We start from the raw sequence: 22,986 nt of genomic DNA, 5'->3' as shown, positions 1-22,986 counted from the left end.
ATCAACCTATTATTTGATTATTTCTCATATTACAAATTTTGGCGGCCATTTTAAACGCCATCTTGAATTTAGCGAATTCGCAAGAGCCGCCATGTGGCCAAAGGCACTTTTCATAAACAATAGACATTCTCCTAACACGACATATAAAAATAATTTGTATAACATGCCGGACACTTTTTTCTCAAAAATGAGGACTTGGAACCCGGACTATTGTTATTCATGACATTAATTTAAGTACATGTGTATTTTTATGGGGTTTTTATCTTTGCCTTAATTTATTATTTGTTTTATTGATATAAAAAATGAAATAATAATCATCAAATATCTAATTTTTGTTATCTTAACAACGCTAATCAACTGTAATCTTGACCGGGACCGGATGAGACCGGGACCGGGAAATAGTATCGCCCCTGTACTCATTCGGAGCTCCTCGGCCATTTTTTTTTTCAAAACAAAGTTGTTTTCGATAAAATGGCCGAGGAGCTCCGAATGTCTGTAATTTAAGCATCTAAAGAACGTAACGGAAAGCTTAAAGCCTGTGGGAGGCTAGTCTGGTTCCCTGGTGACTGATTTTTCATAACGATAGTGTTAGGGGAAGGAACTCCAGACTAGTAGGAGGCTCGAATTTTGGAAAGTAGATGCCATTAAAGATAACTATTTTATTGCTACCAGTATCAGGTGCACATTTTTACATTATATAAGTAATAACTATTGTTATGCGGATAAGATGATGCCCAATGACTTCGAGCATGGTCACAAAACATTTATCAATGTCAACTAAGTTTGATGAGTATTTTGATGGGCATTATAAACTCGAGGACAAAAGAAACGCCTCACATTAGTACAAAGTGAAAACTGAAACTTTGTAAGTTGTATATTTTTTCTAATTTCATAGGAACGAAAAAATACCAACGAGTACATACACAATGTATTCGATTTGGTTAAACAGCAATATTGGTTGATAAAAGACGTCGGAACGGAGGAGGGGTCAAGTTTTCGCATGCACTTCAATAATGAGTATGTCCACCCCCTCTTTGGTGACATTCTCTTACTCTGGACGGCATTGATCGACACAAACGACGCACCACTTGCCACGGAGTAAGAGCCCATTCCTCTCTCTCAATGCGTTTGCAAGCTCATAACGTGTGGACCCATGGGGTTGGGTGACGTCGTCGTAAACGACATATAGGATCTGACACGAGTTGTCATTTAATACAAGATTTTATTAAACGAGTTTATGAAATTTGTTAGTAAGCGAGCCTCTGGCGAGCTTACTAACAACTTTCATGGACGAGTTTAATAAAATTCTTGTATTAAATGACAACGAGTGTCAGATCTTTTTTATCACATGCTTAAAACGGTGTTTTTATTACCAATTTAGTTCCACTTTCTGAACCGATTGTTTGACAGCCAAAGTACTCAGAGTAGAATGTCAACGATGCGCCATATAAATAGTTCCAAATTAAAATGACAAAAGTAACTAGCAGTTATCACGTTTTAATTCTGATAAAGCGCTTAACAAGTCACAACTATAAAAATATGTAGTAAAATATCCAACAGCATGAATAACGAACGATTTTAACCAAAAAACCCCAATAAGTACACAATTTGATGACGTCACACTCATAGTACATGCATTTACGCGGTTTATGTGACCTACATCGGTCTGTCAAGTTTTACTGTGTGCACGGATTTAAAAGTTATTCGCTGTCGCTTTCTACGATGATTTTGCAGCGTTTTCTTAGTGTACATGGAGTTTCACAACATGCAGATGATTACGGCGAAGCCTTTCCCTGTACTGCATGGATGTTGATGTTGGAAAAGTTCCACCAAGAATGTTTCCAGAGAACATGATGTTCTAGCCGCCATATGATGTGTAAGGAGATGTCTGTGCTGCGGAATTCGTATTTGTGTTTTCGGTAATCGACAGCTGATTAAACTGGCAAGCAAATGGCATTGATTGCATATTGCTTGTGTTGGTCAAGATGGAAATGTTTGAAATGTTTTTGTGGTGTTTGTCACTAATGTGGCTGTATTTGTTTTGTTGACTGACTGGATATTTCTGTGACTAATGATCTTCATTGTCTGGTTGGCGGAACATTGTTATCAGAAAGTTTTTGTACAAGATGCTTTCTAGCACTATGATTCGTTAGCCATTTGTCTCCCGGAAGTCTTACAGCTTCATTATTGAGGTAAGTATTTGTTGGCAGTTAAACCATTTTGTTTACAAACAATGCGGAGGGATATCTAGGTTGCGTGTGATTAGGCTAGCCAATAGAAATGTCTGATAGGTTATCTTACACATGTGTAAGATAAAAAATATTCGTAATGGGTTTATTACACGAAACACAAGGGAAAGCATGTGATAAAACCTTATTCACACCAAACATGTTAAATATGTCGTGCTGAAAGGTGTGTCGTTGACGTTGACGTCGCATCATTGGAATAACAACAGGCCACAATACTTTGTCAATATATCGTATGGCGGTCATATTTCCCTCAAGTATGATGAGTTCTGACCGAAAACTATGGTTTATGGCACCCCACACCATTACACTCCCCCTACCGTATCGATCAGTTTCCAGAATGGCGTTCCTGTTGAATCGTTCCCAACGTCGACGATATGATCGCGCTCGGTCATCAGTGTGAAACAAGTTAAAGCGTAATTCGATCATCACTGAACACAAAATTGTTCCAATCACGCCTTCGAAGATGATTCAGAGCCAAGTGACGCCTTGCTCTTCGTTGACGTTCGGAAAGAATGGGTCCACAATAAGAGCGGTGGCAGCGAATTTGATAGTCTTTGGGACGTGTAGACACAGTCGTTCGGTGTATCGGTCTACCATGAGTTCTAACGATCCCGACAGCGGATGCTTGTGCCGTCAAAAAAGCGTTCGCGCAAATGACGTTGACGTATGTTTACCCTAGGTGCACCTGAGCGAGGTCGGTCATTTACCGTCCTGGTATTCCTAAATACTAAATAGTCTCACAAGACGCACACTAATCGATTTACTCAAATTTAACCGAGTTGCGAAAATATACTGTGAAACACCAGCATCGAGTTGGCCTAAAATCCAATGAAGCGGTTACAAAATGCAAAAAAAAAAAACGCCTGTATGTTAAGGGACAAGTTATAGGGATATGTTTTCGATTTCAACGATTGTTTTTTGACATATTTGTTATATTACAATATATTCATGGAACGTTTCTTTTGTCCTCGAGTTTAGAAAAAAAACACAAGAGCAATTAATGTAACTGAGACATTTTGTGCAATGACTGAAAAATGAAACCAACTGTTTTATGGGCTAAATAATATTCATAGTTCTATAAGATATGAACAAACGCAGAAAAAAAAACTGTTTCACCTAATTTTTTATCCCGAAATACTAACACCACGTCACCCGAGCCATCAACGCCGCTATCAAATAAAAAATCACTAAATCGCCTTGCTTTGTAATGTTAAGTGCAGGCTAAATTTGTAACCATCGAATTGGAATTACATATTGATATTGATTATGAATCATAAATGTAATTCGCAAGCAAGTTTTAAAACTAAATTAAGCATGCATAAAAAACGAACATTTCAAAAGCGGAATGATTTCATATATGGCACAACTCATTACTAACTATGCTACAGTCACAGATCCGCCGGGATTAGCTAAAGAACTTCAGCGAACACGTTATATATATAACAAAAAAAAGAAAATATCAACATTAAAGTTATGGAAGTCAGAACTACGCCGGGCTCCGTTCTTTTTCCTATCAAAGGCAGATTCCTAAGATTTCCGGTAATCAGGTGTATCGCAGGGGTCTGCGGCTTTCGCTCTCAGCTGTAACGTGTTTGTCGGGACCGCGCGTTGCCTTTGCTGTTTTCTCAACTCCAGGCGCTCGTGTACACGCCCCAAGGGTACCGCAGGATAAGCCTGCGAACGTACCTCGTATGTCAGAGACGGAAGTAGGACGGGTGCCGTATGTTTCCCATTCGATTTTTATATATTTAGACCTGCCCTCGTGAAGGACTCACATAATCGGAACACCTCGGCCAGTATCCAACAGAATCGACCATTGTCTCATTCAAACCTCCTCGGCCATTTTTCGTCGGAAACAACCTCGAATTTATGACGGTACATGAGTAGAAGTATTTCGTAGAAATAAAACGGTATTAATTAATTGTAGTGTTTTAACTTGTATTTATTATATCTAAGTTTAAACCGATTGCTAGTAAAGTGTATAATTGCATTTATAATTAAGATTCCCAAGAGTAAAGTCATTAAATTTAACTGCTAAATTGAAAGTTCCACGTACGCGATCTACTTCCATCGATATACATTTGAAGTTGTTTTCGATGGAAAATGGCCGAGGATTTCTGAATGGCTATTGTCTTTCTCGAAGCTTGCCGGAGATGTCCGAGTTGTTACGATTGGGACTCGCGTGGACAACTATTAGAGGGGAATTCCGCCTCATAATATCGTTAGGCAACCGCATGAACATAACTTCCTGCTTTATCTTACGAATAATTAAAATGCCATAATCTTAAAATCGATGAGACAAACGTGATTTCTATTGTTTGGACATCTATATACAATGTTGATAATGTTTGCTATAACAAATTTATAATACTATATTAAATTTTAATGACTTTGACGGCTGTAAAAGTACACTCAATCATTACCAGGTATTCGGTAATGTCGAATGTGACAATGGTTCATATATATATTAATTGTTCGAAAACTTTTCGAAAGTGTTTTTCCCACTAAGACTGAATAGCTTGGTGATATGAAGGCTTAACAAACATGCTGCACTTGTTTAAAGTTGAAAATGATAACATAATATTCCAAAGAGATAACAAAAAATATACTCATTACGAATGCTAAATATGCGAGGATTTTCTTTTTATAAAATTGAATAATTTCTTTAAATCAATTTGCCACATTAATGTGACGGATAATTAATAAATGTGTTTTGGTGACAAAAGCTATGTGCTGTTGAGATCTTAAATAACATTTTGTTGTTTTGTTAACAACAACAACAACTACTACTACAACAACAACATCAACAGCAGCAAGATCAACAAAGAAATACGAAACAAGTATGGAGTGTCCAATATGTTTGGACAGATTTACAAGACCAAGGGCGTTACCATGTCAACACACGCTTTGCTACGAATGTTTGAACCAGCTCATTCAAGGTGACAGAAGGTAATGAAGCAAGGCATAGTTTAGTATAGTATGTTGGGTGTTACACATTCGAAATCAGTCCGTATATTTCGTGGAAAATATAAATCAAAATATTCTAAATTGTATCACACACACGCACACGCCCACACGAACACGCCCACAACGCACGCACACATACACGCATGCACACACCCACGCCGCACGCACGCACACACACACACACACACACACACACACACACACGCATACACACACATACGCACCTCACATACGCACGCACGCACATACACATATATATAAATGTATATATAATGTGTGATGCAATTTCGTGTGTTTTTATTTATATTTCTTGTTGTATGTGGTAATTCAGTTTGAGTTTTATATCGATATAGCTTTGTTATAAAAGCGTTTGTTCTGAATCGTTTAGAAATGGATGAGTCTGCAATGCTGAAATTATTACTGAATATTTCAAGAAAATATTTTCACAAACTGCACTATTAATTGCCAAATTAATTTAGGATGTCCTCTTCACAGTGGCTTGATGACAAAGGCTCATTAAAGTAATAAAATTCAACTAGACAAGGTATTTTGTTTGTAGGTTACGAAGAAGTTATAATTTTCAACGAGAAATGGTCTTTGTTTACATTTTCGACGGGCGAACATTCTTCAGTTGTTTTATATCACAGTATATATAGGGTATTTTTGAATTTTGTCAAATCTCATTTTATTTTTATGGCAATGTATTATATAGATGATATACATGTTCAAGTATGTATAAAATATAATTTTCGACTACTGGGATTGTCCCAGTATTTTTTATTGTATTATTAGTTTTGTTGATTATTACGTAAGCCTTTTATGTATCTCACTGGTATATGGCTGCAATTTTGTTTTTAAATGTGATCATTATTTGGACGCTTCGAATTCAATGACAGCTACAGGGACAAGCCCAATAGTTTAATAGTTTACGAGAACCCTAGCTGTCTAAAGCACAACGACCATTCGGAACTTCTTCTGTATTGAAATCAACCTCGGATGTATGCTGGTACATCTGTTGAAGTAGTTCGTATTTTTTTTAAATTATATCATTAATTAAATATAGTGTTTTAGAGTTGCATTTATTTATCGAAGTTTAAATTGATTGCCAGTGAAGTAAATTATTGCAAACAAAATTAAGATTCCCAAGAGTTAAGTCTTAAAGTTTAACTGCTAAATAAAATAACTACGCGATCTCCTTGCAGCGGACTTAAACGTACCACTTTTTGAGTATGTAAACCGTCCAAATACACCCGAGGTTGTTTTCGATAAAAATGGCCGATGAGTTCATTACTTATCCTTTCTGTTACGATTTTTACTGTTTTGTACTAACAGAGTGACATGCCCAGAATGCCGCGCTATGCATGATGTTCCAAGCGGCGGATTTCCTCCAAACGTCGCTATTCAAAGACTTCTAGATGCTGACCAACCACCGAATGTTCCACAGAGCAACCCTTCTGTACGTGTTTCGACGGTGCCGACAACACGACCTATCAGTTCGCGGATAATTACTATTGACCAAGATGTTGTGCTTCAACACATTGCAGCAGAAAGGCAATTCTATCAGGATATATCTCCTACCCCAGAAATGCCTGGTAATTTGCAATCCAACCGCCCGGAATACGTTCCAAGGTAACTGACCTAGATTGCATAACGATAATTATTTTTATGAAGAAATTTAGTAGAAACGTGGTCTCTGTAGTGTTGCATTTTAAAATGACCTAGTGACCTATCTTCTGACCCGACATGACCCATATTCAAGTATCTTTAGTGTTAACGAGACTTTTTGCACATTTTGACCAAGGTATCGACTTTTTACAATGGACTCATACATGATTAAGCATAACCTAGAGTTCAGAGTGACATACATATTTACTCAGTTTGATAAAGTTGGCGAGAAAATATTCCCTATTGACTTGTTGACGGACATTAAGCGATCACAATAGCTCACCTTGGGGACTGTTTATTCGATTGGGATTCAGCCAGGAGAGCGTTGGCACGCATTGGCCGTACTTCGGATATGAACATGGATGAATACATTACTATGATTTCTTTTCAGCGAAGGGGGGTGCTCAATTCAGTGTGTCAAAAATAACATTGGTATGTATGACAATAAATATGAAAAGTAACTGTATTATTCCTTCTTCTTTTTAATTATTTGTATACTCCTGTTCTGACTCCTCGTAGTTTTAATTTCAGAACGAATACGTTTTTCAATTCGACGACTTCTTGAGAAGTTCTTTCGTGATCACTACCAAGAGAATACAACTCGTGGTAAGTATTCCTTCGGGTGATTCTGCATTTCACCAAAATCTTTTCCCTCTTTAACAAATTTGGCACATCTCGACAATCAACCCAAATTATGTGCCGCTTGCGGTAGTCTTGTTTACAATTTAAATACAGCTTCTGTGCAAAAAAGTATGCATGGCTGATACAATTCGACTGCCTTAATTAAGTGGTTTATTTCTTTTGCAGTGATTACCAGCGTAGTGTTTCTTGTCGTAACGTTTTCCAGATTCATTGCAAGTATGTATATGCGTTGCATGTAAATCCTACATCACTCATTATGTTCAGGGAGTATTCTACGTTAGCTAACCATTTAATCATCGTTGTCTTTAAATATTCAAACTATTCTTTAATTCAACGTTTATTTCTGAGAATGGTACGAATCGTTCATATTCTTTTTTTTTCTCATTTATTTTCAACATAAATCATATTTACATAATATATCAAAACATATATATATATGTTAAAACATCTCTGTGTTGTATTGAAAAATAATTTCTATCTCACACACACGCACGCACGTACGAACGCACCCGCACACACGCACGCACGCAAACACACACTCACACACACGCGCGCACACGCACGCGCATACACACACACACACACACTCAGAGTGATGTCCCTGTTTTGTTCAAACGAATACTTTATTCATATTCATGAGTAAAAAATAATAAGATATGCATTGTTTAGGCTAAATGTGTCTCTTATATATATATATATTAGTTATTTAGAACGACAGTCGTCTACAAGGGAGGTAATTGTGTGATGACGATTAAAAAAATAAATTCCATACTGGTACTTGTTTTATCTTGGCCCTTGCCAAATTTTTAGGTCAACTTATCTGATGTGGAAGAAGGTAGAATCTCAGGCAGATCATAACAAAAGTATTGTTTATTAATTAATCGTTATGTTATTTGATTACTTATCTTTGATTTTATCTGATTATCTGTGATCGCTTTTATTGTCAATCAATTTATTCAATGTATAAAACTAATCTAAGATATACAGTTATAGAATAAATTAAGAATATTTCCATCATAATGTCTTTATTTCTGTAAAACGGCACTTATACATACAGTTTAAAGAGTATTTTCAGTGATATAAACATTGTTCCGGGTAGAGCATACATTGTCATTGTATCATCGCAATTCATTTTATGGTTATCATTATCACAATATCTGTCATTAACAATTATCATGACAGTATTATCATCACAACATGAAGAATGGTTAAATAAAAGGTTCATTAAAGATGTTTAAATTATGTTCAAATTAAATGTTTATCCCCATGCGATCTGTTACAAGCATCTTAGAATCGTTACGTCTGGCCAGCTCCCAGCACACACCCTTCTGTAATGCATTTCTGTTTATCAAAACAGTCCCGTACTGTACTGTACTCCGACTCTTTGTATCAAACGTGTGGTTCCTGAAATGTGACATTACAACAGCTGTTCTAAATGTTCGAAATAAACATTTAACAAGCATTGTTAAGTTAGATAAGTCTGTATACCACCAGTATGGCCGGATGAGAGTTTGTTCGAGAACTCATATTTCCCGCAACACTCCCGCATAATATCGTGTCAATATTTGTTACGTATCATAAATTTATATAACTTTCATTATGATGGATATTTAATATTAAAGCGGATAAATATCTTCAATTAAATGCTAACGAAATATTCGTTTGCTCCTTATTATAAGATGCCTACGTGCGTTTGCCATTTTAGGTAGACTACGTACGTTTGCCAAATTTGAAATACTTCAGAAAATGCATTTTTGTACATATTGCATCGCACAAAGTATTCATAAAACAAATAAAAACCATTATTGAACAACTGAAAGTCAAAACAATTGAAAAAATGTGGCAATTTATCTTAATATTTGACATTTTAACACTACCTACGTGCGTTTGCATTCATGGACACAATTTGTATCGAAGTGTTCTCGAAAACTATTCAGACATGAATGGTGACCAATACACCGATCGAAAGACAAAACAACGCATTCTTTTTTTGCGCTATGTCATTTGAACGAACTCTCGCGTATAACAAAAATATCGATAAGAAACTTACCTTGATTGACGATCAATCGAGCCAAAATACTACTGGCGTTTGCATTTGTGGTCACGTGACTTTGTTTGCTCAGCCCCGGTGATTCTTATATTTTCCAAAACACTTACAACGAATATTTGTTTGTTTTTTTAAATTGGGACGTTTGAATAACAAATTTGTTAAAAGTGTGTATGTTGGCATGCCATGTTTAGAAAATATTGTTTGAATGTTCTCAAAAAATTAAAAAGTTCCGGAAGACATAATCGCACATTTTCGGAAAGCTTTTGAATTGCAGCAGTCGGTAGGCTAGGTCTCGAATTTAGGAGCGAGTTAATAACGTTGAAATATGCAAATAACTTACCTGATTTGTACTATTTTGTCCTACGTCCTGTGTGTACATGTACGTTACCATTTGTGTGTCACGTAACAAAATTGTTTCCCGACACTGTAACTTATCGTCACTAATCGTATTGAAAAAATATAAACGTAATTGGTGTGAAAGAATATAGAATAGCACATATATATATTTGGTGTTAAAATGGTACCTTCAACTCCTACAGGTTCTGTGAAACTAGCCTCCAGCTGTGATAAAGAACAGGACGTTGCCGTCTACTTGTTTGTGAAAAGCATTCTCGGGTTTCTGTTTTGGATTGCAATTCTGGTTCTTGGTTACAAAGGGGAGATTACAAACGCAATCAAGAATCCATGTTTTGAAATTTACAGCATTTTGAATGCGTTGTTTTCGTTCATCTGGCTTATAGTTGGTAAGTTATTTACACCTGACCATGTTAAATGATCAAACAAATGGTAAAATCAATATGAGGATTATTCAATAAGAGAAGTGTATTACACATGAATGATATTGTGTTCATTAAAAGTCAATGCATGCAAGCTGCATTTATGGGCCCATAAACTTTTTCTTTGCATGTAATTATTGAGCTTTATAGATTTACTTAAGCACCGCAAGATTTAATGTAATTATAATTGTCAATGCTTCATTTTAAATCTGACAAGTGTATATTCCATTGCATTGATTAATGCATGTCGTAGATGCAGTAACGCAATTATAAAATAACGAAATAATGTATATTCTCCCACGTAATTGTATTTACTCATTTATTTACACATTTCATTGTTTTATTAGGCAGCGCTTGGTGCTTCGGAAACTACACAGAAATCAAAGAATATTGCCCTCTGCTAGAATACAACTGGAACTATCATTTCATCAATTTTGCATTGTTTTTGACTGCAGTCGACTGGATTATCCTAGCGTGTTTTCTATTTTACGCATTGTACACGTTGTGTGACGACCCTCAAACCGAGATAAGTTGAGCGTGAGCTCGAAAATAAGTCACGAATGACAGTAGATCTGGATAGCTTACTTTTCGTTTTGTTGTTTTTGCAACCGTTAATTCGATTGTATTTGATAGAATTCTATATTTGGAACAAGTTTATATAAAATGTTCAGTTTATTTTGCGTACCTAGGTTTGTTTGTTCACGAGTCTTTCAAAATTGTACGTCACCGGGTCTGTATATTCAGATAGCTATAAGATATCCTTAACAAATGTTTTTGGAAAAAACACGCTTATTTATTTGCTTTCTTAGTAAGATGTAAATTGATGTTGTTTTGTAGACTCCTCTATTCATCTGTACACAGCGTAATATAATATGCTATAGTATATACAAAATATCTATTCATTATTTAATTAACAAAATAGATAAGTAGTGGAGGTTTTATTTGATTTTTACGATGATGATCTAGAAAGGGGAGTAACCGATGCATCGAGTTTGTGTAGCCGTTCCGCATTTTGAGAACACATGTACATAATTTACCTCCCTTCATCGTTCTTGCATTCCGAAGTTGGTGGGTGTGTGTTGTGTTAAAAATTTAACGAATCCAGGTTTTAGAAGTCTACAATGTCTGCAGTAAGGATCTTTTATAAATAAATATAATATATTTAATCTTGAACATTGTTTTAAATTGTACTTGTTGGATATTTTTACAACGCTCGTTACGATGTCGCCATCAGTAATTTGGTCACGAAAACTAATGACGATACAAAGTTTATTGCCAACTTTGTATTTCGAGGTCAGATACAACTGACTAATTAAATTTTCTATATATTCTATATATTCTATAGTCAATTCACCAATTTACACGAAAGATTAAACTGTTTCTAGTGCTTCATGACCACAAAAACCATATTTCACAAGAATTTATATTGATTTATTCGAATATCACGGGATTTTTCACAGTTGTATTGAAGATAATTGTCATGTGTCATCATACTGAGCACTCATATTCAAGTATTTATTAACAAATTAAAGACCAATGAGTGAATAAATAAAAAAAAAAGTTAATTACATTATAAATCATGGACCGTAAGTTTCTGAAGATGGTCCAGAATGTCCCTAAATACGGTCCATAATGTCCCTAAATCTGGTCCGTAATGTCCATGGTCCGTTATGTCTGTGACCCTCTGAGATGTATACTAACCACAAACTCTATCCCTGTTGCCTGGACGAAGAGTTTTGTATGTCCACTGATTAAAAAGGGTGATTCCAGCAACCCAGCAAACTATCGACCTATCTCATTTATGCACTGGTCAGTTGTTACCACGCCCCCCCCCCCCCGGTCCGGGGCTATACCGGGATAGCCGGGAAAAAGGGCTGTGTTTTTACCTTTTGGTTGGCCCTGCAGTGCCAGGTGAATGCGTTGGTTTTGTCTTTGCGCAAAATATAGCGGGGAATGGGCCTAACCTAGGGTCCCTGGGTGCGGGGGCATTTGGCGGGGGCAGGGCTGGGATTTTACCCGGGGTTGGCTGGACCAAAAGTCCCCGCTATTCCCCGGACCTGGGGGGGGGGGGTGCTGTGGTTTATACAATTGACTGGTGCATTGCATGTATTTTATGCAAATCATTAGAACACATTATTGCCTCAAATCTCTCTGCACAACTGACCGAACACAATATTCTCTATGACCTACAACATGGTTTTCGAGAAAAGCGCTCATGCAAATCTCAACTTATTGAGCTGACCGACAATCTTGTAAGAATCACTTTCTCAGGCAATCAAACAGTCTTAATTCTCCTGGACTTCAGCAAAGCTTTTGACAAGGTAAATCATCTTAAACTTCTCTTCAAACTACAGGATTATGGTGTTTGTCCACAGGTTCTCAAGTGGTCTGAGGCATTTCTCCTTCATGGAAGTCAGACAGTAGTTTGGATGGTGATCATTCTGAAGAAGTACTCGTAACATCTGGTGTACCTCAGGGCTTTGTACGGGGTCCCTTGTTTTTCCTAATTTATATTAATAACCTCCCTTCTAGTATGAAATGACAAGTTCAACTTTTTGCCAATGATACTGCTGTCTATTTTACCATCAATTCTCCCTCTGACTGTGCTATCCTTCAAAATGACCTCAAACAACTGGAATTATGGGAAAGTAATTGGGATATGGAGTTTAATCCCTCCAAGTGTCAAGATCTGCACATAACAAGGAATAAGCATATCACCAGAAACCCATATATATATTCCATGGCCAGATCCTAGAGCCAGTCTCAAGTGCTAAATATCTTGGTGTTGATATAACAGCAGATCTCAGCTGGAACACTCATATTTCAAGAATTACCACCAATGGAAATAATACTCTCAACTTCATTAAAAGAAATATAAAAATAAAAACAGAAAGTGTCAGGACTTTAGCTTACAAAACCCTTGTCTGTCCACAGTGAGAATATGCAAGCACAATCAGGGCTTGAATTTAACTTTCTTTGATACTCGCAATTTTTGAGAGTGATTAAATTTTCAACTCACAAAATCAGACACTCGCTTGAATGTTTTGAGGGCAAACTTTTGTGTTTGCTAGGAAAAGGTATATTGTATGAAAAACAATGGTTTAAGGAATAGTGTAATTGTTTTAATGAATACCGGTAATCATGTAATTGTTCTTTAAACGATATCATTATATATGTTACACTGACAATACATTCTGAGGAAGTCTGATCAGACGAGAATTAGTCTGTGCAAAATATTTTCAAAACGTTCCTTCCGTCATCTGTGCTGAGGGTCAATTAAATGTTCAACTTCCTCTTCCACATTGAAACAGTTTTAACAAACGGATTATTTCATTTTGGCTTCTTTTTTTGGAACTAATCATTGCCATCATTGGTGAATTTAAAATCAACAGGCGTAAAAGAACTTATCGTTTCTTTGCTAGCCATCATTATACAGACTGTGTCTCGAAACAAATTTTGCTAGAAACAACCCCGGGTAAAATCCCAGCCCTGCCCCCGCACCCAGGGACCCTAGGTTAGGCCCATTCCCTGCCTGTGCGCATAACGTTAATCAACGTCATCAGTTTCTCTGTGTTTATCGAAAAATGAAAGTAGGCATTTCTTAAATTAGTTTTATATCGATTGTGATCACTGATTATGTTCATGTCTATTTCAAGGATTGCAACTTTTGAACTTGCAAATTTTTGCGAGTGTCTTTAAATTCAACTCGCATTTTCCAACTTTGGCTTGCATTTTGCGAGTGTGCGAGTGGTAAATTCAAGCCCTGACAATTTGGCACCCATACACAAAATCAAACACCAATTAAAGGCAATAAAATTGAAAAGTTTCAACGTCGGGTTATTCGTTGGGTGAAACATGACTTCTTTCCTCTCTCCAGTGTTACAAACATGCAGGAAAGTCTTGGTTGGCACTCACTTGAACAACGTAGACTAGATTCATGACTTGTAATGTTTTACAACATATACCATCATCATGTTATAATAACGCTGCCATGTTATATTCAAACACCAATGAGGTAAACCAGACTAATGCACCCACTATGTTTCAGACAAATTCAATTAAAAACTGACTATCACAAGTTTTTATTCTATTCTCACTCAGTTATACTTTGGAACAGTTTGCCAAATCATATTTTCACTATCCCCACCCCTGACACATTCAAGATGGCTGGGGTAACCATTAAGCATTAGATAAGCGAGCAATGTTTTTTATCTTTTACCAGTTCACCAATCACTTATTTATGTTACTTAAATTGTGTTTTCTTTTATACCCCAGTTCTCACTTTTCTGATGTTGACTTGCTTCATCAGTGTTTTTTTTTCACTAACAAGCCGGCGTGCACCATTCATGTCAGTAACACTCAGAAGATGAGTTGATATTAAACAGAGATAGATAGATAGTATAACCATGCATCATTTAACTGTCATGTTTCAATTAAAATAAATAAGGCATGCCAAACAATGAGCAAGCACTTCCCAATATGTGTACTTAGCCCTTACCCTAATTAATTTTTTTAGCACCTTTCTAGCATACATGCCGGCGGGGGAAAATCCCCCAGAATTTTAATCATTTCCCCGGTCTCCCGGTGGGAATTAAAATCCCCCCCCCCCCCCCCCAATTTTTTTTTATAACAGGCAATAATGACAAAGTCAAACCACAGTATGTGAGTGAAACTGAATGTAAACAAACAACTGCTTACTCCACCAGGGAGAAATGACTGTATAAATTAAAATGAATATTTTAAAAAAGGTTTGATAAATGCCAAAATGAAACTTTTACAATACAATAATATTATATATATGTGAATACATTATTCCTACTTGGTTCTAAAAATACTTTGAAATTTCGCCAACTAAGACCTCCTAAAAAATCTCCCTGAATACTACCAAAATCCCCCTGAATTTTCAGCCTTTCGAAAACAAATCCCCTCGAAAAACAAATCCCCTGGAATGGTCTCCGGAAATATAGCAGGTATGTTCTAGTGTTCCTGTAGCAGTGGGTTCAAGCCTAGCTCAGACAGGAGTGACTTTGACTGGACCCACACTTTGACTACACAACGGAAATCATTCGATATAATTGACTGTATGATTCCATGACGGAACTCCGCATCTGATGAAGTGCCACTGTTGAAATTGGAAACATAACCAGTGATGTCATGCATGTGAACAATAGCACATAATTTTGAGCTCGACTTTTCAAGGAAAAAGGAGGACTATACTACTTGCGTCAACATTTGAGGGTAGTTATTTATAAATGAACATTTTTATGGACTTGATCATATATTTTATAGGAATTTGAAAAGGCCGCTGCTGATGTGAAGAAGCTGAAGGCAAAGCCTACAGATGCCGAGCTGCTAGATCTGTATGCACTGTTTAAACAGGCATCTGTGGGAGATGTTAATACAGGTGATTCAATCTTTGATATGGTGTGAAAAGAATGACATCAATTTATGAAGTCCCATGCTTTATTAAATGAATTTTTTTTACAAAAAATATTATTTATTTCTCTTGAAAAATGAAAAAGAAATGTATAAGTAATAATTAAAAAAAATCCTTATTCCTTATTTTATCCCAATTTTTGAATTGGTATTATAGTGAATTATTAATAACTAGCCAGTGGTTTAATTGTTTCCAGAACGTCCTGGTATGTTGGATTTCAAGGGCAAGGCTAAGTGGGATGCTTGGAGTGCTAAGAAAGGTAATACTTTGTTTAATGCTAAAATTCAAATAGTTTGGTGTATTAATTAATATACCAGTCCAAATTTATTTCATTGCTTCAAATACTTGTCCACTTTAGTAATATACAGGTCCAAACTCATTTTATTGCTTCAAATATGTGTTCATCTTCAAGTGGACGTTATACAGTTGGCATTCGTATTCTGCAAAAACTAAACTATCAAAATTGGGTTATTCTGATACAGTTTTTCAGATTATATATATTATTATTATATGTGGCATCATCTGTGAAGATGAATTCTGTTTAGGTATCCAGTTGGAAACAACAAGAACAACAAAAGCAAAGTGTAACCTAGTGATAGGATTACAAAATAATCTTATTGCAGTGTGTTCAATTAAATTAAAGAACCTGTTTGAAAACATGTAAAAATTTCTATGATTACCTACGTAAGAGTCACCAAACCTTCGCAAAACCGAACACATTACTGATTTTGATGACAATCCAAATAATATTTTTAAACAAAACAAAATGTAGTTTTTTCACCAGCTTCACCTGACTGTGTTTGCATACGTCGTCACCACACCTGTTTACAAATATAAGGGGTCTGAGTCAAAATCAAGGAGTACAGTCCCACGGTTAGCTCAATCGGTAGAGCGTTGGACTCTGAATTTGACAACCCGGGTTCGATTCCCGGGCGGACCATGTCACTTCTGTTGTGATTGGTTATGAAATCCTTTCTACAACCATTCACACTGTACCACTGCCCCTGGCATGTACATGTACATAAGTTGTCAGTTCCTTGCAGAGGTGAAAGCGCCTAGTACTGGTTTTGCCCAGGATAGGTGTGCGGTGGTTTAATTGTCACTCTGGGACCCTTCAATGTGCTCATGCCAGGACCCGGAGTATAAACTACTAACACCACCATCAAGGAGTACAGCATGCTCAGAGATTTAAATATCAAAGTGAAAACTTACAATGATATTAATTATAAAATGATATTTATCGTAACTATCTCCTGTGATATCTTAACAAGCTGCCAACATAAATCATATTTGAGTCAAGGCCTTAATTTTGACGTCTCGGACTGCACTCTCATGTCGAACCCTGAATATCAGTATGCATATATACATTCCATGATTACAATGTTTATGCATACAGTTGCTGTGATGATGTTCACTATAGCAAGTAATGAAACAACAAAACAATATGGCTGATGGTATTAGTGTGAAGCTAGTTCATATAACTCACTATTCACTAAAATCTATCTATTAAGTCTACTCTCTCACAGATGCTCGTTTTGACAACTTTTTATTGTCTTTGCCTTGGAATGAGCTATTTTTGGGAAAATATCTGGGGACAAGTGATATAAGACTGCTGATAAAGAGCAGATTGCAAATTTCATTTTTACATTTAAAAATTGATGTTTTATGGCTGAAAGCGTTACCTATGCTTTAAGAAAAAATAATTTTTTCAGCAGTTTACCAAACAATTGAGATCTGTTCTATTGTTAGTTATCTTATTTGACTGTATTGAAGGCACTGATTCCAAAATGGGCTAATTCTGAGGGCTATTCCATTTAAACATATAACCCTTGGGGGGAAGGCACTTTTAAATTATGCCCCCCCCCCCCCCCCCCCCCTACAGAAGCAAATTTACCCTAGATGGGTCCAAATTAGGGAAAAAGGGCACTGTCCTATATGCCATTTTAATAAATGCCTTCCCCCCGTGGGTTATATGTTTTACTGGAATAGCCCTGAGACAAAAAACTTTAAAAGGTCATAGCTATCAATTTATGAGAGTACAGCTTTAAGGCCCTTCTTATCGTGTTCATCTGAAAACAAAACAACACTAGACACTTGTTTGCATGCACTTGCAGTTTCCTTGTTTATATCATTATCAGTCTGGTTTGTTTATAGGGCTATCTAAGGAAGATGCTGAAAAGGCCTACGTTGATTTAGCAAAAAGGCTTGGAGAGCAGTATGGTTGTAAGTATTAAACAAGTATCTCCTTAAAATGAATGTGTTGGTGTTATAAGAAAATTGTTATATCATGCGGACCTTAATTATTTAAGACACGGTATTATTTAGTACTATCATTTTTAGTCACTTGTGTATAAGCAAGGCATACATATAGGGATGATGGTGTCTATTGGCGTCGCCCATGCCATAACACTTTCATTTCTGCTCTCTTAACTTTTTATTTGTTGTCCAATCCATTCAATTCTTGGTCACAATGTTTATTTGCATAATATTGATAATTAGCCTGATCACACCATTGACTTAGAGTTTTGGCTCTTTATTTGTCAAAATTCAACCAGATTAACTTTGCTTTCTAACTTGAGCATTTATTATACAAACAAAAACATTTATAGAACATAAGGGAATGAATATTATAAAAGTAAGTGATTTTGTTGACATAATAGAAAAAATGAGATACATCAACATTTAAATAAATATGTTTTAGCACAAGATATACTCATACATTTTTGTAGCAGAAAACAAGTGTGATGCTTGCATGATCAACATATAATATACATGTGATTTAATATGACTGTACGCTAATGTTGAGCTGTCTTTATCAGAGTAATGCTGATATCAAAGTTTATTCTCTGACACGATCTGTTTTATTTTCAGTGGAATAGGATCGAGTGGACCAGAAAAGAAATTCCATTTTTTAGTCATGTTAGCTCTTACAGGGAAATCAATGTGCTTCAATGTAATTCCGTATTCCATATATAACTCTTGCCTTTATCTATTATTAATTTATGTATACATGTTTAACCATGTGATTTTACATAAGGAGTAATTTTATAGGTTATATTTTACAATTATGTTGATTCTGTTTTGTATTTATTTATTGCGTTTATTGCATACTTATAATTCGATTGTATAATGCAATATCCATCATGTATAGCTGGCCAAGACATGAACAAGTCTATTTATTAAATGAATTCATATTTTTGCGATTAAATTGTTATACAAGTTTGATCTTCTGTAAACAAGACTGCCATCAATACAAGAATAAATTTTATATTTAAAATGCCTCAATTTTTCTTCAATTCTACAGATTTCCCATTTGTTTAACACTGACATGACTTTTGGGGCAACATGGACATTTTCTTATTCTTGAACAGTACATTGTACTTAAAGGTTGTGTTCAAATTGTATGTCTGTGTTCTTAGAATTGCAGAGAAATAATACAGTTTTCTTCTTGTTTCTTTTGTACTCAATATTCTACTTTTTTATACAATCAAAGAAATAAATATCTTAACCTGTACTGGCTGTTTTGTGAGTGAATACTAGATAATTATATTGTTTTTGGCATAGTTGTCCTGGAATGTTCACCGGCATGTGAAGTGCACCCCGGGTTTTGTGTGTGACATTATCCATTAGGTTCAGAGTAAAGGTCCTTGAATAAGTTTAAAAGCCAAAAGAGAATGCAAACTTCTGACACATGCACCTCCAAAAGTACATCAGCCAGAGTCCTGGAACTTGACATAAATTGTGCAGCATTTGAAAGTGTGCGCCTGGGATTTTGTGTGTTGCTTCGCAGAGCTATGGCCCTTCTAGTCAAGCATTTTTGGATTCAAAAGTTTGCCTATTCATTAGGCAATTGCATGTCCAATTTTTGTTGAAATGAAGTACAAAATTAAACACTGCAATGACTTAATCTTAAATGAAGTTTTGATCATTAATTTTACATACCGTTAGTCTGCATACAATCTCTCAAACAGTACCAAAATGATATAGGGAATGTGCATTAAAATTGTGCATGTTGATTTAATAAAATGGGTAGTGAGATACAACGCAGGGGCGTACCTAGGCATACTCCAGTACGCCTAGGCCTACAAATGAATAAAGGTTCCCGCGAAATGGCCAGCAAAAAAAGTCCCACGTCAGAGATATCGGTCCCGCTCCAACCCCATTATTCATATTGGAACCAGAATATAGAAATACCGTTTTTCACCGCTCTCAAGTGTACGGGCGTACATTTCAAAATGCTTCAAGTACGCCCCTGCAACCGTGTTTATTCTTTGGAAATTACTGGTCCAAATTTAACCCCAACTTAAACTAGAGCTATCACAGATGTAATAAATACTTCCAGATTAAATGACATGTTTTGAAATTAACAGCAGGAGCACATGTTTAAAACTGACTAACATTCCTATGAAGTTTCATGAATGTAGGTGCAATACTTTTCTTGAATGTTATGTAACACTTTCTTAACATGTTTTGAAATTAACAGCAGGAGCACATGTTTGTAATAAAACTGACTAACATTCCTATGAAGTTTCATGAATGTAGGTGCAATACTTTTCTTGAATGTTATGTAACACTTTCTTAACATTTTTTACTAAGCCAATCTAAAGCGAGTGTGAGATTGACTGAAATGTGCTTTATATTTTAGGGTAAAACTTTTTGATCAACATCTCTGTGAAGGTGCAATTGAAGCTGTATGCAACAAATGCATATTCTGTATATACTGTCCAAAGATATATCTACTTATGAAGTATGCACTTAATTGTGAAGCTAATGATTTAGGAAGGTAAGATTTGATTTCAGAGAGCATAATCCCTTCTTTTTTAACTAGGGGAAGAATTAAAGAAGGCTGTTACTGTCACTCTCATCCTGGTATTCCAGCTTTCAGGGGTTTACACTGTGTCGAGGAAAAGGGCATAAAAACTTTTGGGAGAAAACAGCCCTTGTAAGAGGATATTATGTTTAATTTGGAAACAACCGCATGCTATCATGTACGTTTTAAGTTTGAAAGATACATAGGACAATAACTGATCTTATCAGGTAGAGTAAAAATTTACGGGTTTTGTATAAAGTTTTGAGTGCAAGCTACTTATCATGCTCTTATCTTTATAACCACTTGTGATTGAGTGAGTCAGAGCTATCTGGTGGACAAATAATCTATTTCTTTTTATTGCATCACTGTCAGATCCTACACTCAATGTTGAATTTCGATAACTGGTGACCCCATACATGCTGATTAAAAAGACATGAACACCAAATGACCTAAATCCCATAACATAACTTTTCTTCTTTTTATTCGACCGAACGCTCAAACATGAACTAACCCCTTGACATCTTTAAATTGCCCAAAACTTTATTTTTACTTACAATTTCATACATTTTTTGCTTAAATATATCACAAAGACATGGGCTACTACGCATCCAAAATCCATAAAACTAGAGCTGTCACAGGAATTACAAATACCTCTGAGTGCCGCCTGGACACTGAAATAACAAACTATTTCTTTGTACACTGCATTTTCACTTATCATGCTTAAACAATGTGTGTTGTTTGATTAAAATCCATTGAGTAATTTAGAAATTACGCTGCTGACAAAGAAAGTTATAAAGGATAATAATTTTGTAGTTAGCCAAAATAGAATTATGGGTCTTGTACACTGCACTTCCTCTCATTGTGCTTCACCATCATATGAAGTTTAATTAAATTCCTCCTTAAGTTTTCAAGTAATGCTCAAGGAAAAGTAAAAAAGGGCAATAACTCTGTAATTAGCTGGAATAGTGTTTTGGTTATTGTACACTACACTTCCTATTATAATGCTTTACCATTGTATGAAGTTGAATTAAATTCCATGCAATAGTTTCAGTATGCTCTGGGCCCAATTTATAGTCCTTTATAACAGGATTAAGCTAAACTCACTATTTTTGTTGTTTTATAATATGCGTTATATTTACTTCTTTTAGAGTTTTTATGAATTATGTAAGAACATTCTGAAAGCTAATTAGAAGAAACCATTTTTCATTTATCAAAATTCATTATTAGTATGTATTTTGGCTAATTGAAATAAGCAACTTAAACCTTTTAAGCTTAAGAAGTTTCGAGAAATTGGGGCCTGGACATTAAAAAGGTATTAAAGTTATGGTCTTTGACCTCCTCTCATTGTGTTTTACCATCGTATGGCATTAAAATAAATTCCATCCAGTAGTTTTCAAAATATGCTCTGAACAGGAAAAATTGCACCAGATCTAAAAAAAGACTGGCCGACCACAGAGTGACTCCAATAAACCCCCCTTCTTTGTTGTCGGTATATATATATTATAATTTTTTATATATACATTTGTAAGATACTTTGAACCTTGTAGTGTGTTGGAGGGGGTGGCATCAGGCTGTAGTTAAAACATTCATCCATTAAAATTCCATTTTTGAGCACACATGTCTGGGCAACTGTTCATGGGATTTATTTACCATTTCATCATTGTTCTCGGGATTAACTGCAACAATTTGATTATATGACATCACTTTTGATTCAATTGAACAAAAAAAAATTGACCCAAACAGTTTGTTACAATGCTGGGAATATAAGTATCTTATCATGTGTTTCCGTTACGGATAGAAAAATCTGACCCAAGGGCACGCGTGTAAGCCGGTATTTTTTCTTGCATATCTAAAATTATCAATTTGTGGAAAAATTGACGTGGAAAACAAGCTTTAGTACATTTCACCAACAAGAGTGACACTCACAAAATACGCCCATCAATAATTTCTTGGATTCTAAGACAACTTACTGTCACATTGGCCCTTTGAGAAGCAAGCTTTTCAAGAAGCAAATGATTTGGCACAATATGGCATTAACAGTAGAATTTTTTTATTTTATTTCGAGGGTTTCGAGTCAAAAGGTGCTAAAATGTCTATAATTTTCATAGGCACTTAGAACCTTTGGGGACCAAGCCCTTGATATTTACTGAGGGTTTCATGCAAAATTGTATTTACCAAGTACTTCTGTATTTCAGGGAACTATGGCACATTCTTCAGTTATCTATAGCAATTGTTCTGTCAAACTATATCCCAAATCATGCCCAAAGACGATCAACGTGTTCGGGATTTGAAAAACAACATTCATGTAAAAATCGTCTCCAAGAGATGATTCATCCTTAATCGTACCAAAGAGACAATCAGTGTGTACTTGGCAAAGCATTTATACCGGC

General features: G+C 35.7%; 2 protein-coding genes across 3 annotated transcripts; both read left to right on the top strand.

Annotated features, from left to right (window-relative positions):
- The first annotated feature begins 4,710 nt into the window (after positions 1-4,710).
- Positions 4,711-11,062, top strand: LOC128234173 (uncharacterized). Of its 2 annotated transcripts, none has more exons than XM_052948342.1 (7): positions 4,711-5,198; positions 6,549-6,845; positions 7,273-7,313; positions 7,413-7,487; positions 7,689-7,739; positions 10,113-10,316; positions 10,697-11,062. In XM_052948342.1, exons 1-7 carry the CDS (start codon positions 5,092-5,094, stop codon positions 10,882-10,884), a joined length of 963 nt encoding a protein of 320 aa, XP_052804302.1. In that variant the 5' UTR covers positions 4,711-5,091; the 3' UTR covers positions 10,885-11,062. The 2 variants fall into 2 exon arrangements, with proteins under 2 accessions (XP_052804302.1, XP_052804217.1); XM_052948257.1 differs by having other exon boundaries at positions 7,401-7,487.
- A 274-nt stretch (positions 11,063-11,336) lies between these two features.
- Positions 11,337-19,300, top strand: LOC128245980 (acyl-CoA-binding protein homolog). Its single transcript, XM_052964224.1, has 5 exons — positions 11,337-11,479; positions 15,639-15,753; positions 15,983-16,045; positions 17,941-18,009; positions 18,658-19,300. Exons 1-5 carry the CDS (start codon positions 11,471-11,473, stop codon positions 18,663-18,665), a joined length of 264 nt encoding a protein of 87 aa, XP_052820184.1. The 5' UTR covers positions 11,337-11,470; the 3' UTR covers positions 18,666-19,300.
- Positions 19,301-22,986: the final 3,686 nt, after the last annotated feature.

This window comes from Mya arenaria, chromosome 1 (genome assembly GCF_026914265.1).
Source record: "Mya arenaria isolate MELC-2E11 chromosome 1, ASM2691426v1".
Lineage (NCBI taxonomy): Eukaryota > Metazoa > Mollusca > Bivalvia > Myida > Myidae > Mya > Mya arenaria.
The sequence above is the reverse complement of the archived record's forward strand: the minus strand, read 5'-3'. Positions and strand labels throughout refer to the sequence as shown.